The sequence below is a fragment of the Tenrec ecaudatus genome, chromosome 16 (genome assembly GCF_050624435.1).
Source record: "Tenrec ecaudatus isolate mTenEca1 chromosome 16, mTenEca1.hap1, whole genome shotgun sequence".
NCBI lineage: Eukaryota > Metazoa > Chordata > Mammalia > Afrosoricida > Tenrecidae > Tenrec > Tenrec ecaudatus.
In genome coordinates, this window is record NC_134545.1 from 105,644,991 (window position 1) to 105,666,189 (window position 21,199).

The following is a 21,199-nucleotide window of genomic DNA, read 5'->3' on the forward strand; positions in this document are numbered from 1 at the left end:
GTTGTTGGAAAGGGATGGGTTGGGGGACAGGGTTGGGCAGGGAGACCCCGCTCTGCTGGTGGTCCTGGATGGAGAAGGCGACCTGCACTCCACAGAGCCTGGGGTGTGGTGGGAAGGGGATGAGGCAGGAGTGGCAAGCCTGGGGAGATGGGACCCACCTCCATCCCCAGCACCACCTGGGCTAGAGTATACCTCTTCTCTACGCAACCTTACCCTTGATCATTCCCCACCAGGCCTGCCACTACCCCCTCTCTACATTTTGGGTCCCATGTTGTTACCTTGTCCCTGTGTTTGTTAACACCACTTCCTTACCCCCCCACCCCAAGTCCCCCCGAAACTTTTTTGTACTTTTCATTTTTAAGACTAATTCTTTCTACTCAGCTGGAAAACATCATAGAAAATGTCAAAGACACGGTCTTCTCTCACAGTGTTTCATTGTTAGAGCTTTCGCATATTTAATGAAAGTAAGAGTCCGGCAGGGACATCTCAGGGCCATAAAATATGGTATCTTTGGGCACTTGAAGCACCCCACTCTCTGCTGCTGACTTCTGAAGAAGCAGAAGACACGGTCCAGGGGTCAACTTGGGACGCTGACCCCACTGGTCACTCGTCTCCGATGTGCACACTGCGCTTCTGGGTCGCCCCGACTTGTTGCGGACATCTGTGTTTTGGTTTGGTTTGGCTTTGAGCTCTGTGGAGGGCAGGGTGGGTGGAAACCCGTGTGGTCATTGCAGTGTAAACCTGCCTTTCAGGGCTACAAAGGCATCACCTGCTTCTTGGTAGACCGGGACACTGAAGGCTTGCACATCGGGAGACCCGAAAACAAGATGGGAATCCGTGCCTCCTCCACTTGCCCGTTAACGTTTGAGAATGTGAAGGTGAGCGTCTGTCTTAGCGTGTCCATGAAAGACTGGTGTGAACCAGCTCTGCCTGGCCGGACACCAAGTGGCTTCAAAGATACACAGAGATAATTATGTGGGATTCCTGAGCAGTGCCATAGGGCACAGGGATTAAGAACTCAACTGATAAGTAAAAGGTCGGCGGTTCAGACCCACCTGCTGCTCCATGGGAGGCGGGCATGGCATTCTGTAAGATGACAGCCCTGGGAAGCTCTACTCTGCCCTGTAGGGTCGCTATGGGACGCATTTGGATCTGGGGATATGGTTCGTGGGTTATGACTAAATCCAGTCTTCTCAAAGGTGGGCAGCTCTGCTCAGCAGGTGCCCAGAAGTAATCCCCCTTTAGACTTTATAAGCCCCGCTTGTGACCACAACGGGGTCCCCAGGAGAAAGGGAGGCGTCGGTCCACCAGAAGCCACAAGGTGGCAATGTTGTCCAGCAAGAGTGGGGAAAAGGGGCTGCACCCCACTGGGTAAAGGCACGTCTCTTACTAGGCGGAAAGGCCGGAGTGCTCGTGGGTCACTCATGAAACTCTGGGTCCCAGGGTATGAAACTTGACCTTTTCAGGAACAGAATTACTCTGCTTATGCCTGCACCCCCAGAGCCCCTGGCAATGGGAAGCTTGTGTGCACTATTCCATCATCCAGGGTCAAGTGTTCTCATTGGGGGCCATTGAGTCCACCCTCCCCACTCTCTATCCATCCATCGCCCCCCAGGGGTCATCTGGCCCACTCTGGGAAAGTCTGCTCTCAATAGGAGGGATGGGTCTACGTGCTGGCTCATGGGCATGGGCATGGGCGTGGGAGTGGATCGGGTGGGGTCTCCTCACCCCGACTGCCTTTGTTGCCTGCATCCTCTCCTCACCCCACTCTGCCTCTGGCCCTCCAGGCTCCCCGTGCTACAGAGCTAAGTGCATTTAATGAACAGACCGGGGCTCAGTATTTTGAAATAATGAATAAGCTCTGTAGAGTCTTTCTTCAGTCCTTTCCTCATGCATGTGTGCTTGTACACACACACTCACACACACACACTCACACACACACTCACACACACACACACACTCACACACACACACTCACACACTCACACTCACACACACACACACACACTCTCACACACACACTCACACACACACTCACTCACACACACACTCACACACACACTCACACACTCACACACACACACGGGGGTGAGCCATCTCAACTGAAGATTTACTCCCCTTGCAAGTATTTACATATTTTCTGTAAGTCCTAAGATTGGGAGGGGTTTGTTTAAAACTATTTTATACTATAATCATCTTTGGTTTTGGTTTTTGGGAAATGTCTTTTTAACGTAACAGAATTTAAGTTGCATTGACATATAATTCACTTAGATAGTTAACTGGTTTAAACATACCATGAACAGTTGTGCGTGGTCCGTTATCTTGCCATTCCATGCTCCCCCGACTTTGGAAGCCGATGTACTTTTAAGAATGTATCACCAACGTGAATTAATACCGTATATACTCGCGTATAAGCCAAGGCACCTAATTTTACCACAAAAAAACTGGGGGGCTCTTTCAGCATAAACAGTGGGCTGAAAAAACCCGGCTTACAGTTGAGTGTATACGGTAAGTTGAGGACTAACTGCGCCTGTCCCCTTTCAGGTTCCAGAAACCAGTGTCTTGGGACAGGTCGGCCACGGCTACAAGTACGCCATAGGGAGCCTCAATGAGGGCAGAGTGGGGATCGCTGCACAGGTGAGTCCGAGGGCACAGCTGGAAGGAACCCATTAAAACAGCCCAGGAAAAAAGCAGTGCGCCGAGCTCTGTGCGCGCTCTGGGCACAAGGTGGCGCTCTCTCCTTACGGAATGTGACCGACTAGCTTCCCTTAGTAATCTCTTCCCAAGTCCATGGGGTCAGTTTCACGTGTCCGGAGAACCAAACAGTGGCTTCGCAATAACATTTTTCTGCTCTGAGAACGTTAAAGCATTAATGCAGGACCGGGATTGAACTTCTAAGACGTGTTATAAAACCCAGTGTATCACTCCTTCAAACGTCAACTTTTCCAAGCATGAAATTCGTCCTGAGAAGAGTTTTAAATTAAGAAGAAATAGTGTATATTCCATGCAGTAAGGGCCTCTAATCCAGAGATCATGAAATATCTGTTACTTCGTGTTTTGCGAATGAAAACCAGGCTGATTCCATGTGGTCCACTAAATAAAATAGTGGGAATTAAATAGATAAGTGGGTATCATTTAATTTCAGGGGTTTTTTTAAGTTTCAGTTTTTGTAACTAAATTTGCCCTTTATAATGTGTATTCCACTTTGATATTAAGGGGTGCCAGTTACCTTCTAGATTCAGAAGTGAATAAGATCGTTTCTATTTACAACTTAATCGTCTTAAGAAGGGTTGTGCAGTCACCACCCCATCTCTTTCAGAACATGTTCTTCGCGGGCCCGTTGTTGCCAGCTCCCCACTCCCCCTTCCGCCCCTGCCGCGCCCTGGGCGGTTGATGACCTGGTTGCTTTCTATACATGTAGCTGTCCTGTGTTTCATAGACAGAAAACCACAGGGGAAACTCAAACAAGACGCAAACGACCAAAGCAACAACGACTAGATAAAGCAGAAAAACCTCGAGAGACAAGGAAGCAGGAAATGGTAAAGACGGAAACAACTTTACAATGGGTTTAAAAGGGAGCTCACATAGAAGCTGTTCTGTTTTGCCCTGACACCGTCCGCCATCGTCGACTGTACCGTGCTCTCTGTCCGCAGCAAGGCCACTCCCATCCCTGGGCTCTGTCCTTCTACAGGGAGCCGCTGTGCTTGCTGCACATGAGGCCGTGTCCCACGTGAAGACCTGGGCAGGGGCTCCGTGCATTAGCTGTCGGGACCGTTAGCTGGTGAATGAACGCATCTGCATGTTGGCCTCCTTCGTCCCTACCCAGGCCAGCGTTGCCATGCGCCTCCACACCATGTCATTCGAGAGCACTGCCGTGTCTGCTCCGGCCTTCACCTTTGTCCAGCGAGGCTTCACCACGTCGTTTTTAATCGGATTGTCCCCAACACAGGACTGGTACACATGTCCCGGCAGAGCGCTCTGCCGTTATCGCATAACCAAACTAAACGTTAAGGTCAGGCACTTACGCCCGGGTTGATAGAAGAAGGCACATCCACGAGCGGGCTTGGAAAAGTTGGTGGGAAAATCCCATCGACTTTGAATCCCATCGCCCCACACACTTTAGGAAGCGCCCTTGTGGAAGAATGTGCTGGAGCATCCCTCCGGGAGCCCCGCAGTCAGAAAACATGGTATCTCAGTGTCTGTACTGCGGGCATTCTACTGAGGTGACTGGCTGGGGACAGCCAATCTTGGCGTCACTACCGCGTGTGATATTGGAAGGGTGTGATGGCGGCATCTCATAGTCATAATCCCTTTGCGATTGCGTGTGATTTTGCTTTGAGTTTTTTGTCCCCTTTGGTTTTGACATGGCATTCTGTTCTCTAGAAAATTCAAAGCCTCGAAGCTAAAACGCTCTAACTCTCTGCCATTGAGTTGCTTCCGACTCACCGTGACCCCATGGAGCTGCCTCTGTGGGTTCCCTGAGACGGCGCCTCTTTATGGGAGCAGAGAGCCTCATCTCTCTCCCATGGAGTGGCTGGTGGTTCCGATCTGCTGGCCTTGCCGTGAGCAGCCCAACATGTAAACCACTCTGCCACTAGGGTGCCTCTCAAAATAAAGACTCAGGGAAAATGTGAATGACTGTCATAATGAAATATTGATAAGTTGGGGGGCATTTCCTTCCTCCCCCCCCCCAAGCTTTGATTATTGACTTTCCCCCTCCTTTCTCTAAAGCTGACAGTTTGGCATAATTGGATAGTGATTTAACAGCTGCATAATGGTGAAGTTTTAGAAAGGATCTCAACGCATGACTCACCCATCTGAGATTGGGCAGCAGTCAGACAGTTCGGCTGAAATTGTTGCCACGTCCGGCCGCATGCTTCGGGCTAGTGAAGGAATATCCCCACGCGATGCCTGAGATGCTGCCTGTCAGCACAGCTCTGTGACCTAGGGAGGTGTCAAGATGCTGGTGCTCGGGCCCCGCGCCCCACCCCTCAGTTCTGGGGCCGTCCTTCAGCTGCAGGCGCTGATGGTTTTTATGAAGTCCCCCAGACGATTCTGGGAAGCGCTCTTTTATGTTCTGATGCCCTTTCACTGCCGGTCTTATTAATCCTGGTCATATGCAAAACGGGCAGGAAACGAGAAGGTTAAGCAGTGACCTTCCACATTTGACTGTGCAAGGGCTGGAGGGGGTAACTCGACTGTCTTGGAAGCTAGTTTCTGAGCTAAACTTTTGTGGCTCACCTCTTGCCTGGAGAGCCAGTGCTTAAAGGGAGAAGCTTCCAGAAAGTGGCCAGGCTCCCCGAGCTCCCCACCCCAGGAGCCTTCCCTCTGCGCAAGCATGGAGTAGAGGGGAGTCCCGTCTCCTGGTCGCTTGGGGCTTGGGTGTACATCGCAGAGGGGGAAGGGCGTCGTAACCCACACCTCACCCTCTCAGTCCCCCAACGTCTCTCCTGCTCAACAAATCCATTTGCCAGAAAAGGGGGTTACCACTCACCGCTCGAGTAATCAAAGCACAAAGTACCACCCTTCGTGCTCCTGATGGCTCCTCTTTTCTGTTTTTTCTCACAGATGCTGGGACTGGCTCAGGGATGTTTTGACTACACTGTTCCGTATATGAAAGAGCGGGTGCAGTTTGGCAGGAGGATATTTGATTTTCAGGTGCGTCCTGCTCCCCAACTCCCGGTCAGAGGAGAGCGACCCGTAGAGCCAGTGAGAGGAGGGGTAGGGAAGAGGTCTCAGGAACCGAACTTGTGAACACCCCGACCTTCGCAAGGAAAACCCAAATGGTTCCCGAGGACAGCTGGGGTGGGAGTCAGGATGACCTGAAGAGAGGAGAGCCCTTTCTTTACTGGTTTCTGAGCCCCGGGGTCTGGGTCAAACGCGGGTTCTTGTGTGGTGCCGCCCTTCCAGCTCCCGGCGACCCTCTGTCCAACAGAGGGACACAGCCTGGTCCTGCGCCGTCCCAGCCAGTGGTCACTGCTGCAGCCTCTTAGTCAGCCGGAGGGACCTACTTTTTCACGGCCCCTCTACTCTACCAAGCACGATGCCCTTTTCCAGGGGCTGGTCACTTCTGATAACATGTCCAAAGTACGTGAGACAGAGTCTCACTCTGTTTGTTTGTTTGTTTTAAAACTAAACTAAAAGCAAAATAACAAGACAACTCAAGTGCCGCTGAGTCACTTCCGATGCCTAGTGACCCTGTGCACACTCGAAGTCCCCTTCAGGGTTTGGGGTAGCAGGTAGCCTCCTCTCTCGCCCAGGGCATGGCTGGTGGGTTCGAACAGCTGACCTGGGGTTAGCAGCTCACCGCATGGCTATTGACGGCTCTCACCACCCGCAGTGAGGAGGAACGTCTGTCGTGACCCTTGCTTCAGGCCAGGGCCCTGTGGCAATCCTCAGAGGACGCCCTCTGGCGCCACACCGCATGCAAATGAGATGCCCTCAGAGAGCATCTTGGGAAATACTGGCGTCGGGGTGTCCAGCGGCCATGCTTCCGGCACACCACCTAAAATTCCAGACTAGGTGCCTGAAATGAGACCTCCCTCGAGCAGCAGTTTCCGATCACACTGCGCTGCTTCGCTGTCGCAGGGCGAGGTGTCCTGGAGAGGCGCCCGCGGGCACGCTCCAGCAGAAAGGTGCAAGGCCAGGGGCAGGCCCAGTCAGGTCCAGGCCCAGAAGGACTGCGCCTGGTGGCTGGGCCAGCACCACCACACCTGGGGCTGCAGCCCGCTGCACACACAGGAAGCTGAGACCGGGTCATGTAGCTAGAGAGGTGCCAGAGTGGCGAGTTTCCTTCCCATTACGCAGCCCCAGCCTGCTGCAGCAGCCGCGACTCGGAAGATGCCTGGCGCTCGGGGGCTTCCTGTCTCAGTGGCACTTCCTCATCTGGACAGGAGGTGGCCAGGTGCACTGAAAAGTTTCATGTTAGACATTCTTAGCTGTGGGCAAGGTCAGGGGTTCAAATCCCCCAGCCGCTCCGTAGAAGAAAGGTGAGGCCATCTCCTCCTGGACAGGCTCTGACTCATCGTGACGCCCAACTCGATGACAGTGCATTGGGTCTTGGGGCTTCATGTACTGAGTAACTTTTAGACTTTTTAAACTTTGATCTTTAAAAAAGCAGCACTATCACCTTGACACATTTAGGCAAAGTCTTTACTAAAGTGGATGGTTTTCGTCTGCGTGGTGGCTTGGTGGCTGGCGCTTGGTCATCTGTGTCTCGTCTCTGGTCCTCCGCCTCTGCTCCACCCATCGACTCAGCGAGCAGCGAGCGTGTGCTCCTGCCAGGCTCTGCCCGTGTAGACAGTGCCCTTGGGGAAACGGGATCCACGGCGAGAGTGCTTGAGGGGGACCGAGCCACAGTCGCCTTGCTGCCTGTCACTGTGGTCAACAAGTGTGCGGCACCCATGGGTTAAATTGAGCTGACTGCACATGCCACCATTCATCAGCCTCCCACAGAGCAAGCAGAAAGCAAGCGCTGAACAGTGACTGTGCTCAGGAATAGGAACAGGGGCGGGAAGAGGGAGCTGGGATCAGATAGCGGTGACCCTGCAGGTTGGTGGAAATAATGGAAGTGGCTCTCTACCTTCTGACAGACACAGAACATAGATTTCAGGCGTGTCAAAGACGTACCGCAAGAAGCAAAACTTTAGGGCCTCATGGAAAACTTTGTACCTAAAATGCAAAAAAAAATCTTAAAAGAGGATAAGATGGGTGAATGTGACTACGAAATTTCTTTTCCTCAAAAGATGTCATCAAGTGAAAAACCAAGTCACACAGGGACAAATACTTGCTTGACACATAAACTTGGTAGTGGCTGATGGATTCTAAGCTTATGGTTACGTTTCCTAACCTACAGCGTGTGTGTGACGTAGCCCTTTGTCCGCAGGAAACATGCTGTTGGGTTGCAAACACTTTTTCTCCGGTTTATCCCCCTTTTTTTAGAGACCATTGAGCAGTCATTGCCTTAATAAGGCTCCTCCTGTTAACTTTTCTCTCACAATGTTGCAATTACTTCCATCCTCCCCCCCCTCCCCCTGTGGGCTGTGAATCATGAGCTCAGGGAACGCTGACGTATTGTCCAGTGAGACACCTCCCTGCCTTAGTAGGTGCACCACACATTTTCAGGTTGTCAAGCATGAGAAATAGTTCCTTTTTTGAAAAATAACGTATTCTGTTTTAAATTTTAATTTGTTCTTTTGTTGGTTCTTGGTAATATATGAACAAAACAGTTGACCCACAGGCATGCTCTGGGCATGTGGTCTACCTCGTGCTTTGGTGCTTAGTGCCTAGGGTCCTGAAAGTTTTCCGGTAGTCATCCGGGTCTCTGTCCACCCAGGACAACGGGTGAGGGAGGGAAGGAGGCAATGGAATGGTGGCTAACTGCCTCCTGGGCAGCGGCCTCCTGTGCTGTCAGCCCAGAGGACCGGCCACCACAGAACCAGTGTGTAGCGGAGTGCCGATCCAGAGGGGAACATTCAGAAATTTCAGAGTCTCATGGAGGCTACACTTTGTGGAACTATGAAAGCTGGAGGTGCCCCAGAAAGAGTTGCCCTGAGATCATCTTTAGCCTTAAGGCAACAATATTCCCTGGAGTTTTTAAACACAAAGCAACAGTTTGCCTATAGTTGTGTTTTGTGTGGTTGAAGGTGTCCCTTGAGGATTGTGCTTGTTTTTTGAACTGTGCAGGCTCAAGTTGACAGTGACATGAACCACAGATGAGGAAGGACAGTGGTTCTCAACCTTCCTAAGGCTGCGACCCTGTCATACAGCGCCTCATGTGGTGGGGACCCCCAACCACAGAATTATTGTCGTTGCTACTTCATAGCTGTCATTTTGCTACTGTGATGAACCATCATGTAAATATCTGATAGGCAGAATGCATTTTCATTGTTACAAGTTGAACATAAGAAAACATAGTGATTCATCATAAAAACAGTATGTAATTATATATTGTGAAGTATTTATTTCTAATGACAAATAAATGAAATTTTATCTTGAAGCATGGTGTAGCCTGGGTCACAGTCTTCACGCTGGGTACTCATATGTGGGTGAATCTGCATGTGGGTGGACCTGCCTGGAGACAGATAGAGGGGTGGTGTCTCGGTTCCTATGACCATCATCAGAAATATGTTTTCCGATAGTCTTAGGCGACCCCTGTGAAAGGTTCATTTGGCCCACAAAGGGGTTGCGACCCACCTGTTGAGAACCGCCGAGCTAGGGGCCGTAGGGAGCAGTGAGTCCGGGTTAAGGGACGGAGAACGCCTCAGAAAAGGCCGTGAGATTGGTTCTACAGCTCGAGGGCTGCCCCCGGCGTCCCTGTGCATGCAGAAACCATCGCACAATGCACTTTTGTTGCTGAGAAGATGAGCTGCAAACACCTGAACCCATTCACGTTTCTACGTGTAAATCCCATGGCCGCATTCCCACTTAAAGAGCTGCCAGCTATGCCTTATATTTCCAAGAAAGTGTTACAAAAGACAACAGTCAGGGTTTGCGTTCTCATTGCTCCATGGACTGATGTTTAGCAGATGCCTTCTCACCTCGTTCACATTTCAAGGTGGTAGTCAGGTCTATAGAGTGCTCTTTTAAAAAGTTATTCTTCTGTTGTCTATAATCTCAAAGGCATTGGTTCCTGTTCATGATATTGCAGTAGAACCACTTTAATAATATCACTTGAAGGGGGAAAAAATCAGTGCGTGAAATATTCCTTCATTACTTTGTAGCTGATAGCTCTGGGTCCCTCCCAGCCCCCTGCAGCATCACTGTTTGTCTCAGCTCAAGTCAGTGAAGAGCAGACATGCTGAAGTTTAGCTGAAGTTCAGTGCTGGTCATGGAAAAGGGCTGGGGAATAACGGTTAAATACAACAGCCAAATTTAAAACCCAACGGTGCTGATTAATTATTTCCATCTTGACTAGTGTGAAGAATTGCACGAACTTTGGAAATGTTCTACGGAAAGAGGCTCTCACGGTGCCTGTAGCGTCACCTTTCATGTTCAATTGCAGATTTCAGAGCATGCAGGTTTCTGTGTTCTATAGCCAGGCCAGCCGGACTCTTGAGGTTGGCTCTTCAGAAATCCCAGGTCTCACTTGGGCCCGAATATTACAGGGTCTCCAACACCAAGTGGCTCATGTGGCCACCCAGCTGGAAGCTGCCAGGTTGCTGACCTACAACTCGGCCAGACTTGTAGAAGCTGGAAGGCCATTCATAAAAGAAGCATCTATGGCCAAGTACTATGCATCAGAGGTAACGATGAAAAATCCATAATACGGGCCTGATTGTTTTTCAGATGTGGAATTGTTATTGGGAGTTGGTTGAGAGTTTGCCGTCCAAGTTAAATTCCCATGAACTTCCCAGCTCCTCGGGTGATTCTCTCACCAAGGGTAAAGCGGTCGTAGGGCGTGGCTCTGGCTCTGTGTGTCAGGTGTTTTCCCAGGGTCTTAAGTGGGGGGCCAGTAGCCCAGGTGAAGTCGAGTAGCCGGCGTTAACCCAGGGTGAGTGTCTCCATCCTCCATGGCTGCTGCAACAAGACCACCGGGGATGGGGGGGGGGGGGCGGGCGGGGGTGAAGGAAGGAGGGGATGTCTTTAACAAGCGGGCCGGAGGGTACCCGCTCCAGGGGAAGGCTTTCCCTGTGCGTGCGGCAGCTCTCGGCAGCTCCTTTCCGGGGGCTTTGGAGATCGCCAGGTGCCTGCTGTCCACCTTCCCCGGGTCTGCTTCTCTCTCCTGCCCGTTTAATCTCTTTTGTATCGAGAGTTTGGACTCAAGACCCACCCTCTGTTAACATGGAGAAGACGGCTATGCGATCCCAACCCCAGGCAGAGAAGCTGGGATTTAAAACTCACAATTTGGTAGGGGGGGGGGGAGGGGGGGACTGGAGGGGAACAATGTAACCCCAAACCATGCACTTCAGCTTGAAATTGGCATCAAACCCAAGACTTCAAGGCGGGGTGGGAAATGATATGAAGACAATGAGGCTCATGATATTCAAATTCTCCCCATCTAAGTCCTGCCAGCTGCCCTGGCAAGCTACTCTCTCTGCCCTGTGTCCTGTGTCACCTTGGTGACTGTTGGCTTAATGCCTGGGTCTCCGAATGGCCACCGGGGCCAAGAGACACCCCCGCCCCCCCCCCACTGCCCACCATTATACACCCTGTGGGCAGAAGAAGGCATCTGGTCAATATTTGTTGAGTAAACGATAATTTGTCAGCAGGCGTATGAGGCTGAACAATATACCTTGAAAACATAGGGCTTTTGTGAACTAATGGAATATTTTAAAAACGGGGTCAGGGGAATGGGACACAGTAGACAAGGCTTCCTAGTGCCAGTCAATCCGCCTCTAAAAACATCTCACAGCTGCTCCTGCCGTGGCTTCTCCCATGGACTCTGCGCTTCTTTTTGGTAGGTGGCCGGGTTAACCACCAGTAAATGTATCGAATGGATGGGCGGAGTCGGCTACACCAAAGACTACCCTGTGGAAAAATACTTCCGAGATGCCAAGATAGGTAAATAGATTCACCACCACCCCCAACCCACGCCCACATTCTGTTTTATGTTATTGTTGTCTGTACCCCTGTCAGTCGGGCTGTTACCTTCTTGGCTTTTATTTTGTGGCTACCTAGGCAAAAGCAACTTAACCTTTTGAATACATGTGTATTGGCTCTCTTCTAATGGCTAGGCTCCACACACACACACACACACACACACACACACACACATATTCTTCCTTCAAAAATGTGGGTTTATAGTTCTGCAAACATCTGTTTGAATGCCCCCATATGCCCTTTACTATAAAACCAACTACCTGCGTTTTCTAATTCCCACTCAGAGCTTCTCTTTTTGATGGGCGCTGTGGCTTAGTCCTGGAGCGGGGTTCTGAATTCAGAATCAAGGTGCCCCATACAGCCCGAGTGTTCCAGGGCTCGCCTGGAGGACAGAACCAAACCAAACCAAACACACTGCCACGGAATCGGTGCTGACTCGGAGCGGCCCTGGAGGACAGGGCAGAACTGCCCCTGTGGGTTCCCAGACTGTCCGGCCTGATGGGAGCAGAAAGCCGAGTCTTTGTCCCCACTGCCAGAAACGCCACCCTCAAGCCAGAGCAGCCTCGCTGGGCCGTAATCAGTTCCTAAACAACGGTGTTGATAGTTCTGGAACCGAACCCTTAGCTCTTCTGGAAATCTAGGAGCCAAATGGCAATGGGTTATCCTGTAGGCAAAACCGAGCCGAAGCCTCGGGTAACCGATGCTGCTGAACCGGTTTCTGCGCGTGGCTAAGTGCACGTGCTGAGTCGCCTTGCTCGGTGACTGTACACAGTCTGGTGCGGCACATGCTCCCGGTGCGATTCAGTTACTGAATTTCAACTATTTGCCCACGGCTTCCTTGAGCTCTTTTTCATTGTGGGCCCAAGTAAAATGAAATGCCACCTTAAGTGTTTTCTTCTTTGATGATGGCATCCATTGGTCCTGTTGTGAGGATGTTTGTCTTCTTGACATTGAGTTACGATCCATTGTGAAGACTGTATTCTTTCATCTTCATCAGTAAGTGCGTCAAGTCCTCTTTGCTTTTGGCAAGCAAGATGGAATCTTGTGCACATTGAAGGTTGTTTATTGATGAGCCTTCCTCCAAGCCTGATGCCGCAGTCGTCTTCATAGAGTCGCGCTTCTAGGATTGTTTGCCTGGCACACAGATTGAGTAAGTCCGGTGAAAGGCCACAGTCAGACATCCACCTTTCCTGAGTTTAAAGCATGCAGTATTCACTCCCCTGTTCTGTTCACACACCTGCCTCGTGATCCCTTGTTCCGTGCAAATGACTGCCTCTTGGTCCATGTACCTGTTCCACGTGAGCACACTGTTCTGGAATTCTCATTCTTGGCGACGTCATCCATGGTTTGTAAGGATTCGACACCGTTGAATGCCTTTGCGTGGCCAACAAAACACCAGGAAACATCGTTCTAGGATTCTGTGCTCTCAGTCAAGATCCATTTGGCATCAGCAGTCGTAGCCATTGTTCCACGCCCTCTTCTGAGTCGAGGTTGAGTTTCTGGCAGCTCTCTGATGTGGTTGAATTACCTTCAGCAGAAATGTACTTGTGTGTGTCATTCATGATATTGTCCAGTAATTTCCACAGGTCTTTAGGTCACCTTTCTTTGGAATGGGCACAAATATGGATCCCTTCCAGTCAGTTGGCCAGGACGCTGTCTCCGGATTTCCCGGCATAGCTGAGTGAGTCTTTCCAGAGCTGCACCAGTGGGTTCAAGCATTCTGTTGAGAATCCATCCATTCCTGGAGCCTTGATTTTCGCTAATGCTTTCTGTGTAGCTTTGAGTCTTCCCTTTGGGACCATGGTCCTCGCTCTTATGCCACCTCTTGAGATGGGTGGGTGTGTGACTCTGGGCCTCCATCAGCTTTGATGCGCCTTGCGGCTTCAGTGTTTCGCCCACGACGCCTTCAAGATCGCACTTGGAAGCTGACGTTTTTCCTCCGGTCTCAGCATGGGCATGCTGAGCTCGCTCCTGCATTCTTGGCTTTGGAACTCCAGACCTTTGCATATTTCCTTTCAACGCTTTGTCTTCTCGAGCTGCTGCCCTGTGGAACTTCCTGTTCAGCATCTTCCCTTCATCATTGCTTCCATTTGCTCTTGCAACTCTGTGCTCAAGTCTCGGAGTCTCTTCTGACATCCGCCCTGCGATAGTGTATTGTGCCAGCCTGGACGATAAACACAAGTAGGATTAACTGAAGGGCAGAGGGATAAATGGCTCGGTGAACCTTGCCTTGCTTGTTCTGTGCCTCAGTTTAAAGGGGTACACTACCTGTGGGATGCCTAGCCTGTGGACTGTGTCGCTGTAAGTTGAGGTCCCTTTAAGCCCACACGATTAGAATGTTCATCTCTGGAGCTGGGGACCGACAGTTGATGGCAGTTGGGGACCTGCCTTGCTGTTTGCTGCCTGGGTATATATAGCCCAGCTCTCTCTACAGAAGGGGACTGGCAACTGGCGGCCTCAAGCCTTAAAGGACTGCTAGTGTCTCACTTCTTTATAATTTAACTGTTAATTTCTTGTATTATCTATCTGTATATAATTTAATGGTTCATTTCTTGTATTATATATCTATCTTTATAAATATATTTATATATAATTACTAGCAATCTGGTTTGTCTCTCTAGAGAACCCTGTCCAGCACATACCCTTTCTTCCGTCTTCCTCGTCTTTTCGACGACCTTTGCTTTCTCAATATATCCTGCCCTCGCTGCCCTCTCAACTCATCCGGTTTCCGTCATTGGTGTGCGCCCTGTCAAATCTGTTCTGGAGAGATCCTGGGAATTCAGAGTCAGGTGGGGTACTCTCAAAGTCAGAGTTGGCTCTTCTGGACTTGTAACTTCCTGTAACTTCAGTCTGAACTTGCATATCTGAGAATTGATGGTCTGTTGCACCTTCGGTCTCTGGCCTTTTGGCTGATGATACTAAGCCTCTCTCTTGTCTCTTTAGACAGGGGTGGTCAGTTTGATGCCTGCGTACTTCACTGGGTGAGGTCCATGTGTACAGTCACCACTAACGTTGCTGAAAACCCCAAACTGTTTGCAGTGAAGAAGTGGCTGGACGTGCAAGATTCTGTCAGGCATTCTCCAGCATCCGTTCTGTCACCAAGGCCATATTTTCCAACTAAGCATCCTTCCTCTTTGGATGTAACTTTCACATTCCAATTGCTAATAATTAGTGATTCATCTTAATTACATGTTTGATCGATTTCCAGTTTAGGAAGTTGGTAGAGTTCTCCCATTTCTTTTATCATTGGCTCTTGTGGTTTGTGCGTAAATTAGAATAATAGTTGTGTTAGACTGGATTGACTCGAGAAGCAAATCCAAGGACACACACACACACACACACACACACACACACACACACACACATACACAAGAAAGAGCTTTAGATTAAAGAGTAAGTGTATATTAAGAAAACATCCCCGTCCAGTCAAGATCCATAATTCCGATATTAGTCTACAAGTCCAATACTAGTCCACAAATCCTCCTTCAGACTCACACGGCACATGCAATGATTCAAAATGCAGGAGGATTACAGGGCTGTGGGTGCCAGGTCTTGTGGATCCAGGGGTGATGGAGGCATCTCAGCACTGATACAGGGCTCCATGTGGCTCCTCAAGCTCTCCGAGTGTCTCAACAGCAGGAAAGTGAGGCAGAGGGAGGGACTCCTAGCAGGTCTCAGCAAGTTTCCTCAAACCTTGGTCAGCAGGAAGATGAAGGCACAGAGAGAGGGAGTTCCCAGAATCCTCCTGAGAAGGCCACGCCCATCAGGAGGCATCATCAGGTTGTGTCCTGATGGACAGGCTAGACTCCACCCCTACACGTCTTTATCAAGTTGACATGACATTGTGTAACCACCACCCTCGCCGTAGTAAGTGGCCCCGTTTGTCGGTGGATAGCGGTTACCCTGTCTAAGACAGCGCGGTACTTGCAGACGGATCACGAAGTGAACCCATGGCTGGGCTAGCGATCGCTTTGCATTCCATTTCCTTGTTAAGGACTTACAGCGTTCCTAGATTCATGCTTCCTTCTACATTCCGATTCTTACTGGATGCTGACAGCTCTCTTCTCACTGTGCGTTGAGCCCCATCAGCAAACTAGAGTCCCCCAAACTGCCCCATCCGCTCTGTGAAGGCTGACTCTACTTTGTCGTAATTTACGTGCCTTCCAACCTTGGGGGCCCATTTCTGGTACCGTACCAGACAGTGTTGTGCTGCTGTTGATACGACTTTCAGAGGCTAACCCGGCAGCAGTGGACTGCCCATTCCTGCTTCCTAGGCTGTCTTAGCCTGGGTGCGCCGCCGACACGTGTTCACCAGCGGGGGACCCTGCTGCTACTTGAAGTGCCAGGGGCCCAGCATCCAGCGACATCCAGCCCGCCACCATAGAGCACGCCAACAGGCACACTTACAGGGACCCTGCATAGGCTTCCAAGGTGGTGAATAAGGGGGCAGAACGCCTTAGCTCTCCCGAGGAGCCACGGGGCGCAAATTCTCATTTACACACAAACTCTCCGCCATCACCTCTATTCCGACCCAGGACAGGAGAGAACTGCCCCTGTGTGTGTCTGAGACTGTTGACTCTTTATGGGAGTAGAAAGCTGCCTCTTTCTTCCTTGGAGCGGCTGGTGGTTTCGAACGGCTGACTTTGCAAGTAACGCACTCTGCCACCAGGGTTCCCCAACAAACTCTCATTAGCACGTTCTTATTTACTTTGTGGGACAGTGGCATGCTCGGGATAACGAATGCTGTGCTTAGTAATACGTTAATAACAAACCCAGCGATAGTCTTGACACGGCTGTCCCTGGTACAGGCGCTTCTGGACAGATCTGCTCCTCACTGTCTCTTCCACTTCTTTTTGTTAAGGTACAATATACGAAGGGGCTTCCAACATCCAGCTGAGCACCATCGCCAAGCGCATCGATGCGGAATACTGACGTCCCGGGACTGGGCGCCTCCCTGCTGCCAGGGAGCCGAGGCCTGGTTGGGAGTGCCACCTCCTTAGCATTGACGTAACCCTGCCCACCTTTGTGGCGGTCCATGGATCGGCCCCCCTCACCGTCTCTCGTCTCTTAGGCACACGACACCGCGTTGTCGTGGGAGCCCAGAGCAGCAGCCTGGGTTCTCTAGTGCGCTTCTCTCCAAGTTCGGCAGTGCCTGCGGCCACCAGCACTGGGGCGCTCACAGACACTGCTAGGATTAGAAACGGCTCTTTGACACACCTGTGAGGATTGCATTCCGTGGGGCCCGTCAGAAAGACATGTTTGCCATGAGAGGTCATTTTCACTGAGTCTTTTCTAAGAGTCTCTTCCAGACAGCTGACAAAAATTCATTTAGAAAAAAACAAAACACCCGGTTCTAAGTCTCCAAGAACAGTTAGGGAGGGGAAAAGGTATCATTGAAGAAAGCCACTTTTCATAAAGGAAAACCATGTGGCTTGTGACTGGCAACTGATCCGTGTCAAAGTTCCATTTTGTAACCGTGTCCACGGGTCACCGTCACAACGGGTCTCAGCGCTCCTTGCTCAGGATGAAGCCAGCCCGACTGGGCCATAGTACTTGCAATGTCCACGCACTCGTCAGCACCATTTTCAACAGGATCATGTCTTTCTATATTTAAATGGAATACGCATTCTTGAAAATTAGTTATTGAACTTTATAGTAAGTTGTAATTCTGCATTGACCTTCTGATTCAGTGGTTCTCCAGAGGGGAATGCCCTGCCCTACTGAGGAGTGGGTCAGAAACGAGGTTTGGAAAAGCAGGTCCAGTCTAAAAACTAAAAACACCAGTTCTGCAAGGCAGGAATAAATCTATTGTCTTGGCATCCAGCGGCCAGAGAGGTCAGGCTCGGCAGGGAGCGGACCAGCAGCGCCATTGTCTTCAGAACCTCAAGCCTCGGAGCGGAGAGCTGGGCCTCTGGGTTGGCAGCAGTTTCTTGTTTCCTGAAAAGAAAGGCTGGGTCTAAAAGGTGGAAAGACATTTCCAGGCTCACATGGTTGCTTAAAATAACCACTCCTGCTTGGTGGGAAGGAAGCTAGAGGCAAAGTACCCTAAGAACCCCAGGCATTTGACAAGAAGTTTTGCGTTGCCCTCTTGTGTGTACGGACTGACTTCTTTTCTACAAGGCAAGAACAGCTAGCTTCAAAATGGAGTAAATAGGCCGAGATGAGGATGACATTAGACTACTGGGAAGAAATAAAGACAAAGTTAGACCTAGAAGCCCAAGGCAGAAAGTAGACTGGGCTTCCCAGTTGGACAGCAAGTCGTTCAGTCTTTGAAAACAGAGAGAGAGGGGACCCGGATTTTTTGTTTGTGCAGGGGGAGTGGGGCTTGGGTGGGCGGGGTGTGTAGACCACTGCCTAAGGAGAGGACTGTCTTCAGTCTGGATGATGTGAAAGGTAGGACGACAGGTGACGGGCAGAAGCCCGCGCTCGTAAAAACTGTAGCCCCTCGTGTGGGACCGTGAGCGTGTGTGAGCGCCGTCCGGCTGACATCCGGCCGTCTCTACTTCGTACTGACTTGGGGCCACATGGAAGAGTGCTCATTTTGTGTGTGTTTTCTGCACATTTGCAAAGGATGTGAAAACTTTCCTTATTTTGCCGAAATGAGACTGTGCATTATAGCTCGGGTGTGTTCGGCAGACTTGTTAGTGAAGTGTGATGTTTCACCTTCTTGTCAAAGAACAGGGGTGGGCTTTGCCTACAGTTCCTTCATGGTCATTTTTTTTTTTTTTGCACATAACCATGATCCTTCGGGTCTTTAAAACCATCTCTTTCGTGTGTGTGGCTGGTGAGGACATAGCCGCTCAACTGAAGCCTGTCCTTACCGTGGGCTTATTTGAGGGAGGTGCTCTCGTGGAGGCTCGGGACACAGGAAGCTACACACCCACCAAAGTGACCCCTTGACTGTGTTCATGTGAGCAGAGTGAGTCCCACCCAAATGCCAAGTCCCAGCATACGAGAGGGGAGTGTATGACATGCCGAAAGTTTCCCAATCACAGTGCCATTAAAATCCAGGGAGGCCAAAGGGAACCATCCAAACCACCTCTTCTTGCTTCAGTGCATCTCCAAGATCCACCCACCTGGGGCAAAGACCAGAATTCAGATACGGCCGCTGCCCACTCCATGCCCGTGCTCCTCCTCGGTGACGTCAGCAAAGGTCGTCAGTAAAGGTCGAGTCTCCTGCTTGTCCTGATTGAGGCCTCCTCTGTTGTGGTTTTAGACTCGTCTGATAAAGAATCAGCATTTTAGAAGTGTCATGATTAATACATGGCATGAATCACCTGCCAAAAACCCAGACCCTTGGGCATCCTTCCCGGGCGGGTCTTGGGTTTTATGATTACGATGTCGGTTGGTAAGCGCTCCAGTTCTAGCCTCCCTGATGTATATCTGCTGATCTTTCATAAAGTGAAGGTTGTGTTTCATTGGTATCTACTACACTGGATTTAGTGTTGCAAAAATCAATATACTATGGAAAAAGCAAAAATAAAGTGCTAAATTAACCCGAGCTTTCTGTGACTCTGCTGGAACAAAATTGCTGTTCCCCTTACAGAGAAGTAGGAAAATGATGTCATCCTCCTGCAAGGCAGAGACGTGAAACGGACGCCTGGCTGTGCCACAACTGGCCTCACGTGGGTGCAGCCGAGTGGACATTCTCAGTGCTAAAGAGCATGTTGACCAGCCGCTTTGTATTCAAGTAGCAAGGCCAACAGCTGTTCGACAGAGAGGCTGTCTCCCTGGAGCACATCTGTATGTGTTGGAACATGGTGTATTTTCCGAGTGGTGTGCGTAACCGTCTTGGACAATATTACTTTGGGAAATTGTATATTATTGCACTTCCAACGAACAGTAGCCCTGATGGCTAAAGCGTGGGACGCCTCAGCTGAATGTGCGCCCGGTTCTTCCCTCTGCGACCTCAGATACCCAGATTGCACATCCTGCTCCCCTCGGTCTGCACGGAGTCTGAGGTGCCACGGGCCTTGAGCGAGCAGCCAGGGGAGTGGGACCAGCTTCGCTCCAGGCATGCCTTTCTTGAGTGCCTGTCTCCTCTGTTCCCGCTCGCCCTGGGGGTGGTGTGGAATAAGAGCTGAACCACCAGCTGCTCCGGGAGAAAGGCGAGGCTTTCTACTCCCATAGAGTTTTCAGTCTTGGAAACCCGCGAAGGCAGTTCTGCTCTGTTCTGTAAGGCGGTTACGGCTCAACATCAGCTGGCTGGCAGTGAGTTTGGAGAGAAGGGGCCCTCGGGGCTGCCCTAGCTGGGGCAGTTCCACATGTCACCAAGCCCCTTAGCACGTTCTGGGTCCTGCGGCTTCACCTTACCCAGGTGACACTGGGCATCCACGTGTCAACCCTGTGCAGAAGCATTGCTCTAAACTCAGTAGAATGACAGCGGAACTGCTGTGCTCTCACACACGTCACTCATGTTACCCCGCTCCACAGGTGAGGAGACTGAGAGGGGAGCGCAAGTTAGATACCCTTCTTCTTCAGGAGCGAGAGGCGTCGGATTCCACCTCAGGAATCTCGCTAATGCAGATCCATGTCCGCTCTGCTGGCTTTTCAAAGCTTACTCAACTCAGGAGTCTTGCAGTGAAAAGCCATCACCCAGCACCCCCCTTTTTAGGCAGGTTTTATTTTTTGTAATATAAAAATTTGACCATAAACACACATACTTTTTGTTTTTCTACCCGTATTTTTATTCCCAACAGTTTTATTGGCATCCAATTCACATAATGCACAATTCAATAGTTCAGTCACTTCAAGAGAAGCTGTATAATCATAACCACAATAGATTTTAGAGCATTCATTCTTGCTCTCATCGTTATTAGCTCCCCATTACCCCCAACCTCCCCTGCCGTACCCTAAGAAACCATTAACCCATTGCTGTCTCTAGATTGGCCTATCCTGGGTTTCATATACCGAAAAAACATTTTTTTAAAAACAGTACCAAAGTAACACAAAACCTCAATAGAAAGTAGAGCAGAAAATATTAAATACTAGAACAAATTTAAATAGGTCACAAGGAAGAGCTAATGATAAGGTACTAAATTTTAACGGCATCTGTGACAATCCACTTTGCACTGCGTTCTGCAGGTTAGCAAGGCAATGCACATCCCTAGCCTGTGGCCAGAGGGGAGTCTTCAGGGGCTTAATCCGTGTCTATTGTCCTTCATTTTTAAAATGTAAACCGCTTTAAAATGGATCAGAAGGGAGATAAAGCGATAAGATCACGCATTTTGACCTGTTTGCCATAATCGAACGTACAGTGCTCTCGTAACAGGGCTGTTCAAAACCCTCACCGATGCTCAGAGGGATTCACCAGAGGCTTAATCCATGTGTGGACCCTGCTCATGGGTTTTGGGCTTCCACTGTCGCCCATAGCCGCCTCTGCAAACCAGGTGTCACAATTTAAATCCTGATGCCATTCCCTCATTTAGATTTGGAGTATCTTATTCCCAGTCCTTGGTTCACACGGGCTGGTGTCCTTCTTCCATGTAGACTTAGCTGGCACCTCACTTTTGATGGCCACCAGATAACCCTTTATTACCATTTATTCTCCCGGGATGCCTTCCAGGTCTTCAGACAGAGGAGCTAGCTGAGAACAGAGCTAACAGGTGCAGCGCGGATGGACGTACGTGTCTCAGGAGAAAGCCTGAGGCAGGGCAAT

At 50.3% G+C, this 21,199-nt stretch overlaps 1 protein-coding gene across 2 annotated transcripts in view; it reads left to right on the forward strand.

Annotated features, from left to right (window-relative positions):
• ACADSB (acyl-CoA dehydrogenase short/branched chain) overlaps positions 1-19,037 on the forward strand; it is a 34,701-nt gene extending 15,664 nt beyond the window's left edge. The window contains exons 6-12 of one of the 2 annotated variants that reach the window (XM_075535110.1): positions 753-878; positions 2,545-2,637; positions 5,569-5,658; positions 10,107-10,244; positions 10,792-10,848; positions 11,403-11,502; positions 16,403-19,037. In XM_075535110.1, the coding sequence (XP_075391225.1) occupies positions 753-878; positions 2,545-2,637; positions 5,569-5,658; positions 10,107-10,244; positions 10,792-10,848; positions 11,403-11,502; positions 16,403-16,473 (675 nt within the window). In that variant the 3' untranslated portion in view covers positions 16,474-19,037. The remainder of the gene's footprint in view (positions 1-752; positions 879-2,544; positions 2,638-5,568; positions 5,659-10,106; positions 10,245-10,791; positions 10,849-11,402; positions 11,503-16,402) is intronic. The other variant, XM_075535111.1, reaches the window with a different exon arrangement.
• The last annotated feature ends 2,162 nt before the right edge of the window (positions 19,038-21,199 follow it).